This window comes from Bos taurus, chromosome 7 (genome assembly GCF_002263795.3).
Source record: "Bos taurus isolate L1 Dominette 01449 registration number 42190680 breed Hereford chromosome 7, ARS-UCD2.0, whole genome shotgun sequence".
Classification (NCBI taxonomy): domain Eukaryota; kingdom Metazoa; phylum Chordata; class Mammalia; order Artiodactyla; family Bovidae; genus Bos; species Bos taurus.
The window spans coordinates 41,270,775-41,293,000 of NC_037334.1; the positions used below are offsets into that span (position 1 = coordinate 41,270,775).

Consider the following 22,226-nt stretch of genomic DNA (forward strand, 5'->3'; position numbering starts at 1 on the left):
CATTGTTTATTTGACCAATTTTAACTTTACTGGTGAAAGATATTTGGTTGTATTGACAAAGTTCTAAAATAGTTCAAAAAGTAAAAGAATAGAATTAGATAACCTTGGAAGATGTGATATAAATTGTATATACCTTTTCTTTAAAGTATATTTTTTCCTACCAAAGATTGTATTTCATTTTAAAATACTCTTAGAAAATTCAGTATCTGATAAGATAGTTTAAAAATAAAACAAATATCTTGAAAGATAAATGCATATCTGAGTCTATTAACTTTAAAGGAAAAAGAAGACACCAATGAATAAATTCACTTACCTTTTTACAAAGGAGATAAAAGTCAGATATTTTAAAATGTTATGACAATTCAAATGTTATGAATTCTGTGGTTATGCTAAACTTAGGAAACTAGTATTCTGGATAAGTTGAAATGTGTGATGAGGTATATACATATATTGTGAAATCAAGTCTTATTGATTTGACTGGTTAATAGTGTTATATTTAGTGGGGAATGCCCAACCAGATTACAGGCAGTTTATGGTCCTTTACTTGTTTGATATGGTTATAATCAGTTATTTAAAATGACACTGATGTATAGAACAGTCTTTTGGACTCTGTGGGAGAGGGAGAGGGTGGGATGATTTTGGAGAATGGCATTGAAACATGTATAATATCATATATGAAATGAGTCGCCAGTCCAGGTTCGATGCACCATACTGGATGCTTGGGGCTGGTGCAGTGGGATGACCCAGAGGGATGGTATGGGGAGGGAGGAGGGAGGAGGGTTCAGGATGGGGAACACATGTATACCTGTGGCAGATTCATTTTGATATATAGCAAAACCAATACAATATTGTAAAGTTAAATAAAATAAAATAAAAAAAAATTTACATGTACATATATCCACTCTTATTTAGATTTTTTTTCCCTCCATAACTTTGATTATACAGACCTTTTTCAGCAAAGTGATATCTCTGCTTTGTTTTTTTTTATTATTATTTTTTTAATTTAATTTTATTTTTTAACTTTACAATATTGTATTGGTTTTGCCATGTATCAAAATGAGTCACCAGTCCAGGTTCGATGCACCATACTGGATGCTTGGGGCTGGAGCACTGGGACGACCCAGAGGGATGGTGTGGGGAGGGAGGAGGGTTCAGGATGGGGAACACATGTATACCTTTGGTGGATTCATGTTGATATATGGCAAAACCAATACAATATTGTAAAGTTAAAAATAAAATAAAATAAATTAAAAAAATAAATAAATAAAAATAAAATAAAACACAGTATTAAAGTTTTGTATATCCTAGTCAACTAGTGTTTAAATTAAAAAAATGTTTTATTTATAAGACTGATCTTATAAATTTATATATATATATATATTTGTGGCTATATGTATATATATATTCAACTTAATAGGAGAACTAAGGTTGAATTAAATAAAAAATCTCTTTTGACATAACTTAAGTGGCGCTAGTGATAAAGAACCTGCCTGCCAATAAAAGTGATGTAAGAAACTTGGGTTTGGTCCCTGGGTCAGGAAGATCCCCTGGAAGAGGAAATGGAAGCCCACTCCAGTATTCTTGCCTGGAGAATCCCATGGACAGAGAAGCCTGGCAGGCTACAGTCTGAAGGGTCTCACAGAGTCAGACACAACTGAAGCGACTTAGCACACATGCAATCATGAGGAAGATAAGTAATCATTACATTAAATAAAGAAAATGAGTATACTAAGACAGAGGTTTCCCACCCCCAGGCTGTGGACCAGTATTGTCTAGTGTAGCAGGAGGTGAGCAGTGGGCCAGTGAAGGATACTTCATCTGCAGCTCTCCATCCATCCCCTTCACTCCCTCCTCACCCCCACCCATGGAAAAATTGTCTTCACAAAACCAGTTCTTGGTGCCAAAAATGTTGGAAGACCACTGTACTGGGACATGGGATTTTAAGGGCTATCTTAGAATTTGGAGTACTGAACTCAATCAGAAACTCTGTAGCCCATAACATGTTCCTGTTTGCTGTTTTTTTATTACTGACCTTCAGTCCCAATGTGGTCCCCAAATTTGACCTTGTTACTTTAAGATGTTTATTTATATGATGACATAAAATTTGGTTAACTTTAACTGATTTCATTTTCATTATTTTAATTTTGGAAAATTCATATAAAGATTCAGATTTAGATGATTGACAGTATTTTGTGGGAATTCAAAGCTTCTTTTTAGAAGCTTTGAGCCAGAGGTTAAGTCAATTGCATCCACAGACAGATGACCAAACTGACAACAGAAGTGTATGTAATCATTCTCATACTGAATTGTAGAGCAATTTAGTCCCATTTGTTTCATTATTCTGGCAGTCATTCTAATACTCCTTGGAGAAGTAGTTGGAATTTTCTCTACATAGAAGCTGACCAGTTCAAAAGAAGAGAGCCAAAGATCATAGTAATTTAGATTTCTCACATAAAAGCATTATCTTCATTTGATACATATATTCACTGATTTTTAAAAATATTTTGCCTCTTCTTAGAACTTCCATTGAATGACACTCATTTGTATGAACAAAGAAGGGTCATGAGGTATACTAGGAGATTCCTTTTCATGAAAAATATAAACAGAACAAACAAAATTATGAAACATGGAAGAAATATAAACAGATCAGGAAGAAGAATTAACCTTAGAGGAATTACCTTCAAGAAATATAAAAGAAGATATAAACTGCAACAAATATAAGATCCACAGAAATATTCCTTGACAAAGCTAAAATATATTCTTTCTACTTAAAAATATGATAAACAGTTTTAGAAAATCAATAGAAATGTTAGATGACCAAAATGAGGAAATGGTAAAATAAAAACACAAAAGAATAAAAACAAGACATAAAAGAGGAAAAACAGAAAATTAGTGTAGCAGACCCAACACTGAGTAATAGCACTTCTACAGCTAGAGAATAGAGGAAATGGAAGAAAGACTATCAATGCACTAAATCAAGAACATTTCCTAAGTTGTGATTTCTGAAAGTCATGTAAGTTCACATTAAAGTGCTTCCTGAGACTTCTTAGGTCAGTGGATGGCAATATTATGATATTTGGTATGCTCAAGATAAATAATAGAGTCATAAGCTTTTACAGAGGTAAAAAAGTACCAGAAAGTAGAATAGTTTTTAACTTCTTAATAATGAACTGAAGTACAATTGAGAATTTCCTGAATGTAATATTATAGCTAACTAAAATATCCTTCATGTAAAAAGGTAAAACAAAGATATTTAGCTTCTCAAAAATTTGCACGCTCCAGAAAACTGTTTAAAGCACAATATTTCTCTAAAAACAAAGAGCAAACAATGAAGGAAGAAGATATGGGCCACAGAAGACTGCAGATTCAATACAACATGTAAAGATCGGCATTTGAGGTGACAGTTGTCAGTCTTGTACCAGAAGGAGAAGATGATCAGTTCAGAATCTCCAACCAGACACGGATGTCTCTAGGTTGCTATGCAAGATGTCTGGGAAACCATGAACTCTGACTGCGACTTGAACCCATGAGGCCAAAGCCCAAAGCCCACGGTCTTCCAACTGAGATCACACATCTGGTTTCAGGACTTAAGGTTTGTGGTGTCTCATCATGGAAAGAATTCAGTGAGAGACAAAAGTGATAGGTAGGAAGTGGATTTGTTTAGAGATAAACACTCCACAGACAGACTGAGCCACCTCAGAAGGTAAGAACAGCCTTAAAATATGGTTTTGTTTGTTTTTATGAGCTGGGTAATTTTATAGGCTAATGAGTGGGACTCCAACTATTTTAAGGAATGGCCAGAAGTTTACAGGAATTGGGCAACTAACCATTTTTGATCTTTGATGATCGGCCTCAGAATTGTCATGGTGTGTATGGATGAGTCATTTAGCTTGCTGATGTGTTACAGTGAGTGTAAACTGAGACTCAAGGTCTAGTGGAAGTCATCTCTTCTACCATCTTGGACATATTAGGTTCTAATCAGTTTATGCTGTGTCAGTGTAGGAAGTTCATCCCACAGCTAAAGAGACAGAGAGCGCTACACGTGAACCTGTATGGGGAGAGTGAATTAAGATCATGCATTCTGAGACAAAGCGTGCAGAGCAAGTTTAGAATTAAACATGTGCAGAGTCTCTTGGGCAGAGAGTCTCCTGGGCAGAAGAATTTTCAGCACTGGGACTCATTAAATTCATTAAATTGCTTCTGTATCTATCAGGCAACTACTATATTTCCTGTGTGCTTCACAGCTCCTAATAAACCTTATGTTTTGTACCAAGAGAAGAAATGAAGCAAAGATATCTTTTATTTTCTTGAAAGCAAAAGATTAACAAATGGAAGATTTTAAGTGATTTATTTGGTTAATGTTGCTCAAGAAACTCTTTGTATGATGATTTCATTTCATGAAATTATTTGGATGATTGATGCACTGTTACCAAATTGATATCATGTTAACAAATTCCTTTAATCTCCTATTTTCACAAACTCTATAAGAGAACCAGGAATATATTTACACAAAAAAGTTACTGCACAACAGAATAGATCATTAGTTCAAATTTACCCAATGAACTTTTGGAGCTAAAGTATTAATGCGTATGTGCTGACACTCCCTTTTCAAATACAGAAAACATTAAAACCAGCAAGTCATATTCTTTACCAGAATCTATGAACACAGACTGCTATGTCATTCCCCATTAACTGCTCTATGGAAGAGTTTCAGGTTTCATTTGAAGCCTAATCCTACTGTGGTAAGAAAATAGAGAAATGAGACAATACTGTGCTGTATCTTCTTATAGGTGGATGCTTATGTCTTGCTTGACTAGGATAGTAAAACATTTCTTGGAAAAAAGAGGAAAATTAAATGATTCATTATCTTTTATAAAATTATGGGTTAATTTTGTATTTTTAGCTAAAAGTATGTTATAAGGACATTTCCTATTAAAAAAAGAAGGGAAAAATAAAATAAAAAAAATCTTCAGTTTTGCTCATTTTCTGTTTCAGAGTGAGAAAAAAAAAAATGTAGTTATACCAAAGCACAACAGACATCCCCTGTGACTTCTGCCTCTCAACCTTCCAATTTACACACTAATGGTTCAAGGGGCTTTGAAATGCCCCAGAGCATAAAGATCCCTATTGTTCTAGACCCTCTTTGCCCTGTCATCCAGGCTTCTCTCCAGAGAGACTACCCTTGCCTTGTCATCTCCATAAAAACCCCCTCTTCAGGGCAGTTGAGGTCCTTTGGTGTTAACTAGGAAAGGACCAAGTTTAGGAGAGATTCCCCCTTTTCCTCTCTCACATGGATTACTCCCTTTGTTTATGACATTGGAGGAAGTCACCCACAGCCCACTAGCTTCAGGCTGGACCTTCCCTGGGCACAAGAGGAAGAGGACAAAGGACAGACAGAAATTACAGAGCAGAGTGTTTTGCTGGAATTAGACTATCTGTCTCTTTTACTTTTGTACTCAGACAACATTAGTTTCTTTGACTCTGCACTTGGCAACCTGCCACTAAAATAATGAGTAAGAGTTTTCATGTCTTATTTCCTCTGACCTTTTTCATTTCTTAGTTTGTTCATTAAATTGCTAATTAGTATTTTTTTTTTTTTTTTGGTCTTCCAGAGAATGTAGATATACAAAGAGCTAAAGAAGAATCAGCTCTATTCTTAGGGGCATCCCTGGTGGCTCAGAGGTTAAATGATGCTAGGGCACATTCACATGCCACATATTAGCAAACTCGAAGTTAAATGGACCACAAAACTATACAAAATCAAATGCTTAAACTATATTAGAGTTCTCTAATAGATATCCCACAGAAAATAAATTTTGAATAAAATAACAGGCAGTTATATGTAAGGGCATACAAAATAAAATAGATAAAATATATTCATATCCTTGACCCAAAAAGTAAAGATGATTGTGAACTACAGAAAGTTATTCAAATAAAAATGTCCTGAAGGAAAAAAAAACAGTCTGAACTAAATTAAGTAAATATATATGTAGAGATATAGAGAGAAAATAGAAAGACATGGCAAGAGAGAAGAAACGAGATGGGGGAAAAAAAAAAAGACCAAGAAACAGATAATAACATAGAAAACCACCCCATCATCCAATTTAAGCCCAAAACAAGATGATTTAATCAGCTGTAGTAGGATAGGCGTATATAGAAAAGCCAAAAGTTGAGGTGGTAAAGATTTAAAATTGAATATGAATGAATGTCCAATCGAAATTTTTATTTGATATGACAGCAGGCACTAGGAACCCACTTCTGCACTGCCACCGAGCTAATTGTGTTCTAAGAATGGCAATGAAATATGGCATTTTTTGATATTGTATGTATAAAGATAAGTATGATACACAATTTAGTCCAAAGAATTAGGTAGAGAGTTTACGGGCATAAAGTGACTATGTTCTAAGTTGAATCAATTTGGTATTATTTATTATACATCTCTTATGTAAGTGTTCAACAGCAATGCAAGAAAGAGACTAATAAATTAATCCTAAAACGTCCATAAAATATAATCATAATCAAAAGGTAGGAATAATGCAAGGTTTGGTGAAATAAATGCCTATATACATGAACAGAGGGTATCTTAAGAAGAAAATAAGTATGTGGGTATGTATATGTATATATATATATATATATATACACACACACAAACTATCAGAAGAGAAAGATAAGAAAAATATTGCAAATAAAGAATGATAGAACCTTCACAGAGGAAGGCTGAATCTTGCCAAAAGAGTGAAAAATTTTCCTGGCAGTAATAAACCAGATAAAGAAATTGTAACTTTTCCCAGTATTAAAAATCCAGATTTAAAAATAATCTTTTCTCCAGATCCATTAGGAATTCAGTAACTATTACAATAGCTAATTAAAATGTGAATCATTGTGGTTCTCCTACTGAGTGAAGTGAAGTGAAAGTCGCTCAGTTGTGTTCGACTCTTTGCGACCAAATGGATAGTCCATGGAATTCTCCAGGCCAGAATACTGGAGTGCGTAGTCGTTCTCTTCTCCAGGGGATCTTCCCAACCCAGGGATTGAACCCAGGTCTCCCACATTGCAGGCGGATTCCTTACCAGCTGAGCCACAAAGGAAGCCTTCTTTTACTGAATACAAGTCAAATATCCAGGTACTGGAATTGTAGGATGAACCTGGATGTAATTTTCTACATCTTTCATACATGGATCTGGAGGAGAGAGTGGTAGTAATTCAAAAGAGCTACATTCACAAGGTGCTATATTAACCTGTGTAAAGTATGGGCTATGGATATGACTAAGTAATGCATTGTTTCTAAGCTCTATTGATCATAGAGGACAACTGAAGTCATCATCTGTGGTGGCATCTAAGAGGTGGATAAATCACATCTGGCCCAGGTATTTAAAAACCATAGAGACAAGAGACCCCAAAATGTTCTATCAAGTCTGAGATTTTGGGGAGTAATTTCAGAGAAGTTGAACTTTATCAGGATTAATGAATGCCAATAGCTATCAACCACTTCCAACCAGCTTCAGAAACATTCAGGGAATGTATTCACAGAAAAGGAAAAGAAGTAAATTTAATCTTAGAATGACACCCCAACTTTCTCTCCAGGGTAAGGTATTGTACAAATGAGCAATTTTTTCTTTATGTGTATCATGGTACAGCTACCTCAGAATCTAAAGGAAGAATATACAAATTCTAAATTTTAAGAATTATTTTCCCACCAACAGTGTAAGAGGGTTCCCTTTTCTCCACACCCTCTCCAGCATTTATTATTTGTAGACTTTTGGATCGCAGCCATTCTGACTGGTGTGAAATGATACCTCATAGTGGTTTTGATTTGCATTTCTCTGATAATGAGTGATGTTGAGCATCTTTTCATGTGGGAATGCAAACTAGTACAGCCACTATGGAGAACAGTGTGGAGATTCCTTAAAAAACTTGAAATAGAACTGCCTTATGATCTAGCAATCCCACTGCTGGGCATACACACTGAGGAAACCAGAAGGGAAAGAGACACGTGTACCCCAATGTTCATCGCAGCACTGTTTATAATAGCCAGGACATGGAAGCAACCTAGATGTCCATCAGCAGATGAATGGGTAAGAAAGCTGTGGTACATATACACAATGGAGTATTACTCAGCCATTAAAAAGAATACATTTGAATCAGTTCTAATGAGGTGGATGAAACTGGAGCCTATTATACAGAGTGAAGTAAGCCAGAAGGAAAAACATAAATACAGTATACTAACGCATATATATGGAATTTAGAAAGATGGTAACAATAACCCAGTGTACGAGACAGCAAAAGAGACACTGATGTATAGAACAGTCTTATGGACTCTGTGGGAGAGGGAGAGGGTGGGAAGATTTGGGAGAATGGCAATGAAACATGTAAATATCATGTAGGAAACGAGTTGCCAGTCCAGGTTCGATGCACGATGCTGGATGCTTGGGGCTGGTGCACTGGGACGGCCCAGAGGGATGGTATGGGGAGGGAGGAGGGTTCAGGATGGGGAACACATGTATACCTGTGGCGGATTCATTTTGATATTTGGCAAAACTAATACAATTATGTAAAGTTTAAAAATAAAATAAAATTAGAAAAAAAAAGAAAAAAAAAAGAATTATTTTCTCAAAGATTTATAAGATTTTCATATTTAATTTTTATAGGAAAATTTCCTCAGCATATTTTGTTTTCTCTATTCTTTTATTCTCTTTAAAAATTATTCTATTTTAAATTTTCACTAAAACTTATTTTCTTAAATGATATTCATGTTTTGTGTTTTGCTTTAAGTAGTTTTCCTATAGCCAGATTATAAAATTTCTATGTACTTTTTCTCTGTTTATTTTTAAACTTTTAAGCTATGGTCACATATTTTCACTAAAAGTTTCAAAGTTTATTAGCATGATAGGCATACAGAACAGTTAGAGGCTGTACATTATTATTTTTTTTTTTCCAGTTTTGCTGAGTTGCAGTAGAGATGGATGTAACCAATGAAAGCACCCAGGGAAATTTCATCCTTTTGGGATTTTCTGATCGGCCTCATCTGGAGAGAATCCTCTTTGTGGTTATCTTGATTGCGTATCTCCTGACGCTTGTGGGCAACACCACCATCATCCTGGTGTCTCGGCTGGATCGTTACCTCCACACTCCCATGTACTTCTTCCTTACCCACCTCTCCCTCCTGGACCTTAGTTTCACCACCAGCTCCATCCCTCAGCTTCTGTATAACCTAAATGGACATGACAAGACCATCAGCTACACAGGCTGTGCCATCCAGCTCTTCCTATTCCTGGGTCTGGGTGGTGTGGAATGTCTACTCCTGGCAGTCATGGCATATGACCGGTTTGTTGCAGTCTGCAAGCCCCTGCACTACATGGTGATCATGAATCCCCAGTTATGCTTGGGTTTAGTGTCCCTTGCTTGGGGCTGTGGGGTGGCCAACTCTTTGATCATGTCTCCAATGACCCTGTGGCTACCCCGCTGTGGGTACCAGAAGGTAGACCACTTCCTGTGTGAGATGCCTGCCCTAATTCGGATGGCCTGTGTCAATACAGCTGCCGTTGAAGGCATTGCCTTTATTCTTGCAATAGGTATTGTGCTGTCGCCCTTAGTGTTTATCCTGATCTCCTATGGCTACATTGTGAGGGCTGTATTAAGTATTCAGTCATCCTCTGGGAGGCACAAAGCCTTCAACACCTGTGGCTCCCATCTCACAGTGGTCTCACTTTTCTATGGAAATATTATTTACATGTACATGCAACCAGGAGCCAGCTCCTCCAAGGACCAAGGCAAGTTCCTCACCCTCTTCTACAACATTGTCACCCCGCTCCTGAATCCTCTGATCTACACCCTCAGAAACAAAGAGGTGAAGGGGGCATTGAGAAGATTGACTTTGGTAAATCTCAGTTTAGGAAGAAATTATAATAAAAGACAATGTTAGGAATTCCCTTTTAAATGTTTTATTCTTAAAAAACTTTGGATGTTTATTATTTTTCATTACCACCATCTGTCAGTGTTTTGGCAAAATTCTTCACACTCTGTGACACATTCCTACTCTTTGTCCAAATCATGAAGTATACCAATTCTGATATTCAAATAATTCAAAATCAATATTTCTCAATGTAAGGTCTATTGATCCCTTTTGTTGTTCAGTGGCAAAGTCATGTCTGACCTTTTGCGACCCTGTGGACTGTAGTCCACCAGGCTCTTCTGTCCATGGATTTCCCAGGCAAGAATACTGGAGTGGGTTGTCATTTCCTTCTCCAGCTCTCAATCACTGCTGATGTACAAATATCTAAGAAATCCAAATACACGCTGTTCTAAAAAGGTAGAAACAGTAAGTAAAACCACATTTCTATTAATAATAAATCTGGAAGGAAAACTTTGGAAGAAGAAATGAAATCTATTTTACTAGATTTTCAGAAATATTTGATCACTAAGAGCACACTGAGTAATGGAATCTAATTATCCACTTTTTAGAAGTCTTGATAATATGCTATTAGGAAAAAGGAACAAGAATTTGCATCTTACTTTCATTGTCCTACAACAAAAATAAAAGCTCTTTAAGCAAAGTGTGGCTATAATTCCTTTTTATCTGTTCATTAATTCAATGCCAATTATTGAATGACTTTTCTGCTTCAAGCACTATATTCTAGGTGCTGGAATTAAATTTCTGATCAATATTGACTAGGTCCCTGTGTTTGTAAAATTTCCCTACTGTGTGTGCCAGTAATAATAAATGACAATAAAAATATAAAAAGCACTCATTTAATGTTGTGAAAAAATACAGAATTATATGTTGGAAAGTAACCATTTAGCCGTTTAAATGAGATATTCCCTGGAGATATCTAGTGAGATATTTCAGCTGCATTTGATCATGAAAAGGGAGACCTGCAACAATCATGCCAGGAGAAGGGATGTCAAGTTCAAACTTCCTAAGGTAAGAGTAAGCTTCACATGCACTCAAATCAGAATAATGAGCATTATATGTGGATTCTATCATTGACAATAAGCGTATATACTACTATCAGAGAGTTTAGAAAAGGCCAGAGCATTAAAATTTTACAGGCAATGTTAAAGAGTAGGAATTTTAGTGTAAGCACAGAAAACTGTTTAGAAAGTAAACAATCTGACTTACAGTGTTACACATCCACTTCATCTGCTCTGCAGAGAATGAATGTTATGGAACAAAGGTGAATCAAGAATCTACTGCAATAAATCAGGCAACATTAGGTGATGTTTCACAGTAAGCATTAACAGTGAAAAGAGAAAAATTTAAATCAATGGTGTGTTTTATAAGATCAAACCAAGGGTTTTCTGATGCAATTTATGGAGTGAAAAGAGATAAGAATCAAGAATAATTTCTTGGCTTGTAAATTGAACAGTTAGTGCTTAAAGGAAGTGACTGGTATGTGCCTGTTAAGTCACTTCAGTCATGTCCAACTCTTTGCAACCCTATTGGCTGCAGCTCACCCAGGCACTTCTTACTATGGGATTCTCCAGACAAGAGTACTAGAGTGGTTTCCCAGGGTCCTCCTTTGAACCTGTGTGTGACTGGAGTAAAAGCAACCATCTCATCCTCTATCATCCCCTACTCCTCCTCCCTTCTATCTTTCTCAGCATCAGAGTCTTGTCCAATGAATCAGTTCATCACATCAAGTGGCCAAAGTATTGGAGCTTCAGCTACAGCATCAGTCCTTCCAATGAATATTCAGGGTTTATTTCTTTTAGGATTGACTGGTTTGATCTCCTTGCTATCCAGGAGACTCTCAAGAGTCTTCTCTGGCACTACAGTTTGAAAGCATCTATTCTTTGGTGCTCAGCTTTCTTTATGGTCCAAATAATACATTTGTACATGACTATTGAAAAATGATAGCTTTGACTATACAGACTTTATCAGCAAAGTTATATCTCTGCTTTTTAATACATTATCTAGGTTTGTCATAGCTTTTCATCCAAGGAGTAAGTATCTTTTAATTTCATGGCTGCAGTCACCATCTGCAGTGATTTTGGAGTGCAAGAAAATGAAGTTTCTCACTGTTTCATTGTTTCCCCATCATTTGAAGTGATGGGACCAAATGCCATGATCTTAGCATTTCAAATGTTAGTTTTTAAGCCAGCTTTTTCACTCTCCTCTTTCACTTTCATCAAGATGTTCTTTAGTTCCTCTTCACTTTCTGCCATTAGGGTGGTATCATCTTTATAACTGAGGTTGTTGATATTTCTCCTGACAATCTTGATTCCACCTTGTGATTCATCCAGGATTTCTTATGCTGTACTCTGAATATAAGTTAAATAAGCAAGGTGACCCCAAAAAGATGTCCTTTTCATTATTGAGGACTGGAATGCAAAAGTAGGAAGTCAAGAAACACCTGGAGTAACAGGAAAATTTGGCCTTGAAGTACAGAATGAAGCAGGGCAAAGGCTAATAGAGTTCTGCCAAGAGAACACATTGGTCATAGCAAACACCCACTTCCAACAACACAAGAGAAGACTCTACACGTGGACATCACCAGATGGTCGACACTGAAATCAGACTGGTTATATTCTTTGCAGCCTAACATGGAGAAGCTCTATAGAGTCAGCCAAAACAAGACCAGGAGCTGACTGTGGCTCAGATCATGAACTCCTTATTGCCAAATTCAGACTGAAATTGAAGAAAGTGGAGAAAACCACTAGACCATTCACTAGACCTAAATCAAATCGCTTATGATAATACAGTGGAAGTGAGAAATAGATTTAAGGGACTAGATCTGATAGACAGAGTGCCTGATGAACTATGGACTGAGGTTCGTGACATTGTACAGGAGACAGGAATTAAGACCATCCCCAAGAAAAAGAAATGGCAAAAAAGCAAAATGGCTGTCTAGGGAGTCCTTACAAACAACTGTGAAAAGAAGGGAAGCTAAAAGTAAGGAGAAAAGGAAAGATATACCCATTTGAATGCAGAATTCCAAAGAATAGCAAGGAGAAATAAGAAAGCCTTCCTCAGTGATCAATGCAAAGAAATAGAGGAAAACAATAGAATAGGAAAGACTAGAGATCTCTTCAAGAAAATTAGAGATACCAAGGGAATATTTCCTGCAAAGATGGGCTCAATAAAGGACAGAAATGGTAGGGACCTAACAGAAGCAAAAGATATTAAGAAGACATGGCAAGAATACACAGAAGAACTACACAAAAAAGATCTTCATGACCCAGATAATCACGATGGTGTGATCACTCACCTAGACCCAGACATCCTGGAATGTGAAGTCAAGTGGGTCTTAGAAAGCATCACTACGAACAAAACTAGTGGAGGTGATGGAATTCCAGTTGAGCTGTTTCAAATCCTAAAAGATGATGGTGTGAAAGTGCTGCAGTCAATATGCCAGCAAATTTGGAAAACTCAGCAGTGGCCACAGGACTGGAAAAGTTTCGTTTTCATTCCAATCCCAAAGAAAGACAAGGCCAAAGAATGCTCCAACTACTGCACAATTGCACTCATCTCACATGCTACTAAAGTAATGCTCAAAATTCTCCAAGCCAGGCTTCAGCAATACGTGACCTGTGAACTTCCAGATGTTCAAGCTGGTTTTAGAAAAGGCAGAGGAACCAGAGATCAAATTGACAACATCCAATGGATCATTGGAAAAATAAGAGAGTTCCAGAAAAAGATCTATTTCTGCTTTATTGACTATGCCAAAGCCTTTGAATGCATGGATCACAATAAACTGTGGAAAATTCTGAAAGAGATGGGAATACCAGACCACCTGACCTCCTGAGAAATCTGTATGCAGGTCAGGAAGCAACAGTTAGAACTGGACATGGAACAACAGACTGGTTCCAAATAGGAAAAGGAGTACATCAAGGCTGTGTATTGTCACCCTACTTATTTAACTTCTATGCAGAGTACATCATGAGAAATGCTGGGCTGGAGGAAGCACAAGCTGGAATCAAGATTGCCAGGAGAAATATCAATAACCTCAGATATGCAGATGACACCACCCTTATGGCAGAAAGTGAAGAAGAACTAAAGAGCCTCTTGATGAAAGTGAAAGAGGGGAGTGAAAAAGTTAGCTTAAATAGCTCAACATTCAGAAAACTAAGATCATGACATCCGGTCCCATCACTTCATGGCAAATAGATGGGGAAACAGTGGAAACAGGGGCTGACTTTATTTTTTGGGTCTCCAAAATCACTGCAGATGGTGGTTGCAGCCATGAAATTAAATGACGCTTACTCCTTGGAAGGAAAGTTATGACCAACCTAGACAACACATTAAAAAGCAGAGACATTACTTTGCCAACAAAGGTCCATCTAGTCAAGGCTATGATTTTTCCAGTAGTCATGTATGGATGTGAGAGTTGGCCTATAAAGAAAGTTGAGCACAGAATAATTGATGCTTTTGAAGTGTGGTGTTGAAGAAGACTCTTGAGAGTCCCTTGGACTACAAGGAGATCCACCCAGTCCATCCTAAAGGAGATCAGTCCTGGGTGTTCACTGGAAGGACTTATGTTGAAGCTGAAACTCCAATACTTTGGCCACCTGATACAAAGAGCTCACTCACTGGAAAAGGCCCTGATGCTGGAAAAGTTTGAGTGCAGGAAGAGAAGGGGACGCCAGAGGATGAGATAGTTGGATGGCAACACCAACTCAATGGGCATGGGGCTGGGTGGACTCTGGGAGTTGATGATGGACAGGGAGGCCTGGCGTGCTGCGGTTCATGGGGCCACAAAGAGGCAGACACGACTGAGTGACTGAACTGAACTGAACTCTGAATATAAGTTAAATATGCAAGGTGACAGTATACAGTCTTGATGTACTCCTTTCCCTTGTTTGAACCAGTCCATTTTTCCATGTTTGGTTCTAACTGGATTTACTTCTGGGCTCTATTTCCATTGGCCCCATGCCTATGTTTGTGCCAATACCATTTCATTTTAGTTTCTGTAACTTTGGATTGTTTTATGAAATCTGGGAGGGTTATGCCTCTTGCTTTGGTCATTTCTCTCTGAATTGCTTGGCAACTCTGCATCTTTTATGAGTCTATGTAAATTTTTGAATTATTTGATCTAGCTTTGTAAAAAATGTCATGGATATTTTGACTGGGATTACATTAAATTTATCGATAGATTTGGTTTTCATGGACATTTAATAAATATTAATTCTTTCAATCCAAGTACTTGATATCTTTTTCACCATTTTTTGAATTCATCTTCAACTTTCTTTATCAATGTTTTATAGTTTTCAGTTTATAAATCTTTTATCTCCTTGGTCAGGTTTATTCTTAAATATTTTATTATATGATGTGATTTTATTTCTTAAAATTTGTATTGGTGTAGAGTTGATTTACAATGTTGTATTGATTTCTGTTGCAAATTAAAGTGAATCAGTTATACATATACATATATCCACCTTTCTTTAGATTCTTTCCCCATGTAGGTCAGTGCTATACAGTGTGTCCTTATTAGTTGTCTATGTTATGTATATAGTAATGTGTATAGTTCAATCACCTTTCTGATATTTCATTATTAGTATGTAGAAATATGACAGATTTCTGTGTATTAACTTTGTATCCTGCAATTTTACTAAATTTTTTGATGGTGTCTTTAAGATTTTCTTTGTTAAGTATCATGTCATCTGTAAAGATTGAGAGCCTCACTTGTTCCTTTCCAATTTTGATTCCTTTTTATTTATTTTTCTTGTCTGGTGCTGTGGCTAGGAGTTCCAAAACTCTGTTTAAAAATAGTGGTGAGAATGGGTATCCTTATCTTGCTCCAGTTTTTAGTAGGAAGGCTCTCACCTTTTCACTACTGAGTATTATGTTGGCTGTAGGTTTGTCATAATTGGCTTTTATTATTCTTGAAGTCCTTTGTTAAAATACATGTTGATAATTTTTTGCATCTAAATTTATTAGGGATATTCATTTATAGGTTTCTGTTTTTCTTGTAGTTTCCTTATATGACTGTGGCATAAGTGTTATTCTGGTCTCATAAGAGTTTGGAAGTGTTTCATCCCCTTCAGTTTTTTAGAAGAGTTTTAGAAGAATTGGCATTAATTATTGTGGTGGTTTAGTCACTAAGTCAAGTCCAACCCCTTCCAACCCCAGGGACTGTAGCCCGCCAGGCTCCTCTGTCCATGTGATTCTCCAGGCAAGAATATTAGAGTGGGTTGCCATTTCCTTCTCCAGGGGATCTTCCCGACCCAGGAATCAAACCTGGGTCTCCTGCATTGCAGGCAGATGATTTACTGACGGAGCTTGAGGGAAGCATTAGCTATAATATAATGTTTAGCAGAATTGGCAAGTGAAGAAAAGAGTTTCTTGGGGTTTTCTATGATGGGAGATTTTTGGTTACTAGTTCATTCTCAATATTAATTACTGACCTGTTGAGATTTTCTGCTTTTTTCCAATTCAGTCTCTGTAGCTGATGTGTTTCTGGGAATTTATCCCTATTTTCCAGGTTATCTAATTTGTTCACTTATAGTTGCTCATTGTAGTCTTTTATGATTGTTTGTATTTCTTTTATATCTAGTGTAAGGTCTTATTTTTCTTTTGCATCTAATTTTATTTATCTGAATAGTTTCTCTTTTTTTCTTAGTTTAGCTTAAGGTTTGTCAATTTTGTTTATCTTTTCTAAACCAGTTCTTAGTTTCATTAATCCATTCTATTGTTTTTCTAGTCCCTAATTCACTTTTTCCTTTTTATTGTTATATCCATTCTTCTGCTATCATTTTGCTTAATGTGTTCTTCTTTTTCTAGTTCTTAGAAGTGACAAGTTAGATTGTATATTTGAGATATCCCTAATTTCTTAATGTTATGCATTTATTACTCTAAAATATCTCTTCAGAGATGCTTTTGCTGAATTCCATAAGTTCTGATATGTTATGATTACATTTTATTTATTTGAGAATTTTAAAATTCCCTTTTGATTTCTTTTTTGACCCATTGTTTATCAGCAGTGTATTTAGTTTCTACACATTTGTAAATTTTCCAGCTTTCCTTTTGTTGTTCATTTCAAGTTTCCTACCACTGTGGTCAGAAAAGATAGTTGGTATGAATCCAGCCTTCTTAAATTTGTTAAGATTTGTTTTGTGTCCATTCATATGATTTATCCTGGAGAATATTCTGTGTGCACTTGAGAAGAATGTGTATTCTGATTCTGTTAGATGGACTATTCTGTATATGTCTGTTAAGTCCATTTGCTCTAATGTATCCAGTTACAACATTCCCTTGCTGATTTTCTGTGGATAAGATATCCATTGTTGATAGTAGATTATTGAAGACACATTACTGTTATTATACACTTGTCTATTTTTATCTTTAGATCTGATGGTATTTGCTTAACATATTTAGGTTACTTAGGTGCTTTCATGTTGAGTGAATATATATTTACTATTGTTATATCTTCTTGAAATAGTGACCTCTTTTTAATTGAAGTACAGTATTGTGTAATAATAAAAACATTTTTTCCAATTTTTCATTATAGGTTATTATGAGTTATTGAATAAAGATTTTATGCTGCATAGAAGTTTTTATGCTGCATATAATTTTTATAAAAATTATACATGACTATTTTGTTTATAGTCATGTGTATCTGTTAATCCCATACCTCTAATTTGTCCCTCTTCCATCTTTGGTAACCATAAGATTGTTTTCAATGTCTGTAAGTCTGTTTTTCTTTTACATAAATCTATTTTTATTTTTTTTGGATTCCACATACAAATGTTATCCTATAATATTTGTCTTTATCTGAATTACTTCATTCAGTATGATAATCTCTATATCCATCCATATTGTTGCAAATGATATTCCATTATTTTTTATGGCTAAGTAGTATTCCATTGTGTATATATGTGTGTGTGTATGTATACACACACACATATATAAATGCATACCATATATACATATATGTAAATACATATACATATATGGTATGTATTTATATATGTGTGTCTGTATACATACATACATATATATATATATATATATATATATATATATATATACACACAGAGCATGGGGCTTACCCCAGGTGGCAGTAGTAGTAAAGAGTCCACCAGCCAATGCAGGAGACATAAGAGGTGTGGGTTCAGTCCCTAGGTTGGGAAGATCCGGTGGGGGAAGGCAAGGAAATCCACTTTAGAATTCTTACCTGGAGGATCTCATGAACAGAGGAGCCTGACAGGCTACAGTCCATAGGGTCACAAAGAGTCAGATATGACTGAAATAGCTTAACATGCACATAAGTGTCTTGGAAGAGATATGGAAGAATAACTTTTTGATTGAAGGATGTGAAATAATTTATTTGGCAACATATACAAACATTAATTTTGAAGGGAATAACTGATAACTATTACCACAATAATGTTAATTTTTAATAAATATCAGCATTCAGAGTGTGAGAACCCATATCAAGGAAGGATAATATAGTTAGCATGAGTAATTGGAAATGAATTTTGTCCATATTTTATAAAGAACTACTAAAATTAACAATAAAATGCCTAATTCATTATTTTTTTTTTAAAAGACAAACTGTTTAAATGCAACTTCTGAAAGAATGAGGTAAAAATGGACAGTAAATATGTGAGGAATCACACAACTTTTCTGGTAATCAAAAATAGGCAAAATAAATAGCAACAAGACCATACAGATACACTCATCATATGCACATAAATATATTATTTTGAAAATCATGCATTTTTTAAGGTTGTGAAATTAAAGGAATTCATGCTTGAATGAGTTGAACTACTAAAATTATTTAGAAAACACTGTGGCGTTATCTATTGTAGTGGGTTGAAAGATGGCCCCCCAAATTCATGTTCTTTTCGAACATGTGTATGTGACCTTTGGAAATAGAGCTTGGCATTTGTACTTAGTTTGGGATCTCAAGATGAAATCATCGTGGATTTAGGGTGAGTTCAAAATCAAATGAGTGTTTTTATAAGAGAAAAGAGCACATTAAAATATACAAAGGAAAGAAGACCAAGTGAAGAAAAAGACAGATCAGAGTTATGCTACACAAGCCAAGGAATGTGAGAAACAATCAGAAGTGAAAGAGTCTAAAAAAGATTGACACTTGAGCATTCACAGGTAGCCTAGACCAGTCAAAAACTTGAAATAGAATGTTTGGACTACAGAGTTGTGAGAAAGTAAATTTCTAATGTTTTAATCCATCAAAGTTTGTTTTGATTTTTTATGGTGACCCTAGTAATTTAATGCACATTATTAATTTTAAAATGTGCATACCTTCTCCCTAGCAAATATACTCACAGACATTTTTAAATTGTGTTTATTTTTACTGATATATGTATACAAGTATTGATAATGTAGTTGTTTATAACAGTGAATAACAGAAAATGCCCCAATGTCTAATACATTTGAATGTTAAATAATTTATGCATATTGATGCTATAGAAGTTTATAAAGGTCAAAATAAATTAAAATTAAAACTTTGGGAACAATCTGACAAGCAAAATGTTAAGTAAAAAAAACTAGACAGAATACATATACTATTTTTTCCAACATATATTTGGTTAAAGAAATTAAAAATTAGGTCATATTCAATTCTTTAATCCATTTTTGGTTGATTTTTATGTATGGTATGACATAGTTGTCTAGTTCTCTTTTTTAGTGTGTGGCTTTTTAGGACTGCAGGACTATACAGCTGCAGGTCTTATATAGACACAAGGGTTAAATAGTTTTAATCTAGCTGGTGTATTTCCAATTTACATTTAAAAGGCAATAACCAGTGAAAAGATAAGTGAAAGTACAAAATAAATTATGTGGAGTAATAATATTTCTTAATAATAAAATTACTCAATGAAAACTTTATAAATTCAAATATATAATTTATGGACACAGCATAGAACTTAAGAGAAGTAATGGATGGGCTATTTTTTAATAAATTGTTAAAGGTCATATATTCAAATATGTAAATAAGTCAAATATGTAAAAATATTTAAAGATTAGAAATAATAAATGGGTAAGTATAGTATGAAAAAGTCCAAAATAAAAATGTTTACATAACACACACACAAGGAAATTTTCCAAATCAAGTAAAACTAAATGAATAAATATATCTTTCAATTATAATAAGGTCTCTATCATTTACTAACTCAATAAAATGAAAAGTATAAAATCATATATACTAAATTTATGATTTGGATTGTTTAAACTATACATATACATACATGCATTTATTTGTTATGTTATAAATGTACATAACTCATCAATTTGATAAGAACAGAAACATTAAAAAATAATTATTCCCTTGGATTCATTATTTTCACCTGTGAAAATTTATCAAGAAAAAAATATTTTACACAAAGTGGAACCCTTAATAGAAATAAATCTATGAATTGAAAAGAAATGCTATGACAAATTTAAAAAATAGTTAAGTATACTGGTATCATTAGTTAAGACAAATTACTATAGGTAATTAGTTAAATAACACCAAAGCTAAACTATTGTGGTTATAGCAATTAGTAAAACAAAAACACACCAGTTCCTGTATAAAATGGTGAGAATAAGAAGAAAATCTTGTGTTTGTGAGCCACACTTGAATCATATGCTCAAAATTAAATATGTTAATTGAATTGAAAAAATAAAGTTGAATTGAATTGAGTTGAATTGAAAAAAGAATTGAAAAAAGAAAGTTCTGACCAATGTATTATAAATATTGACTTAAATATTGTTACAACTCAATGGTTTAGGGAAAATTACTTTAAAATGTGGTAGAGAATCAATATTACTTAGTATTCACATTTTTTTCGCTTGTCTAATTTTTTTTTAAAAAGTTATTTTTTATATTGATTGCTGATTGGCAAATTGCTGACATTGCATTTTTGTTAATAAATTGGTGAGGATCTTATGAAGCATAGAAGGAAGGCACGCTATGTTTCATTAGCAGTCCACTAAAGATAAGGTTGAAGTGGTTTGGCCATGAGATGTCTACATAAAAGTGCCATTTGTTGATTATATATTTCTCATCTCTGTTACTGTAAAATCCTTCTGTAACTAAGGTCAGTTCTTTCTTCTCCTGTTCTCAATAGATATCAACTTGGTTATTTTTCTTCTCAATACTTTCCTGAGGGCTCCAGACATCTCTTTGTTTCTCAGGCTGTAGATGAGGGGATTGAGCATGGGAGTGAGGATGGTATAGAAGACAGAGACCACTTTGTCCTGCTCAGCAGTGTGATAGGCTTTGGGGAGAAAATATTTGATGATGGCAGTTCCATAGAAGAGAATCACCACAATCATATGGGAAGAACAAGTTGACAAAGCCTTCCTCATCCCCATGTTTAATTCTAATCTTAAAACAGTGGAGAAAATCTGCCCATATGAGGCCACGATGGCAGATATTGGAAAGAGGAGAAATATAACACCACTGATAAAAAGACCATTTTCATAAAGAGAAGTGTCAGCACAAACAAGTTTCAGGAGAGCTGGGATCTCACAAAAGAAATGATGGATTTCTCTGGAGCCACAAAAAGGAAGATTCAGAACATAGACAACATGGACGAAGGCATTGATAAGTGCACCCAGCCAAGTGCCAGCCACCATGAAAATGCAAACTGTAGGGCACATGAGAATTGAGTAGTGAAGGGGATGGCATATGGCCACATAGCGATCATAAGCCATGACTGCCAGGAGAAGGCACTCTGCTCCCACCAGAGTCATGAAGAGGAAGAGCTGGATTCCACAGTTAGTATAGGAAATGTTGTTTCGTCCAGACAAAAAGTCAATGGCTATCTTGGGAACAAAAGTAGAGATATACAAGAGGTCCATCAAGGAAAGTTGACTGAGAAGAAAGTACATAGGAGTATGGAGATGAGAATTCAACCAAATGAGTATCACCATCATAATATTGACAATAAGGGCCACAAGAAAAACTAGAAAGATGAAAGTAAAAAGTAGCTTGGGGATCAAGATGCAGTGAAATAGCCCCAGGAGAACAAAGTCAGTTCCAGTGGTCCTATTGTTCCATATCTCCATTCTGTCCATCCCAATTCATTTCCTTGGGTAGAGTTTACAAATATCTTTAGGTCCACATTTATTTTACAATGTATCACTTTCATTTTCTTTCTTAGAAATATCAATGATATATTTTATGTATAAAGTTTTGACTACATTTAATTCTATGTCTTTACCACAGAATGTTGTTACTATCACAAGTTTAGTGCAAAATTTCTTAAGACAGTTTTATAAGTACGTCTGAAGAAGTACTCTACACTTGCAGTATTTTAAGAAAAATGTAAACTTTTTG

The 22,226-nt window shown here is 35.1% G+C and overlaps 2 protein-coding genes across 2 annotated transcripts; one reads left to right on the plus strand and one right to left on the minus strand.

The window, feature by feature from the left end:
• The first annotated feature begins 8,951 nt into the window (after positions 1 to 8,951).
• Positions 8,952 to 9,999, plus strand: OR2W3D (olfactory receptor family 2 subfamily W member 3D). The gene has a single exon (XM_015472174.3). It carries the CDS (start codon positions 8,960 to 8,962, stop codon positions 9,920 to 9,922), a length of 963 nt encoding a protein of 320 aa, XP_015327660.1. The 5' UTR covers positions 8,952 to 8,959; the 3' UTR covers positions 9,923 to 9,999.
• A 10,984-nt stretch (positions 10,000 to 20,983) lies between these two features.
• Positions 20,984 to 21,955, minus strand: OR2AO1 (olfactory receptor family 2 subfamily AO member 1). Its single transcript, XM_002689084.5, has one exon. The coding sequence runs from the start codon at positions 21,953 to 21,955 to the stop codon at positions 20,984 to 20,986; it is 972 nt and encodes a 323-aa protein (XP_002689130.5).
• Between the last annotated feature and the right edge of the window lie 271 nt (positions 21,956 to 22,226).

Bases quoted from the DNA above. Each gene is read 5' to 3' on its own strand.
- OR2W3D (XM_015472174.3), top strand. From the start codon at position 8,960: ATGGATGTAACCAATGAAAGCACCCAGGGAAATTTCATCCTTTTGGGA.
- OR2AO1 (XM_002689084.5), bottom strand. From the start codon at position 21,955: ATGGAGATATGGAACAATAGGACCACTGGAACTGACTTTGTTCTCCTG.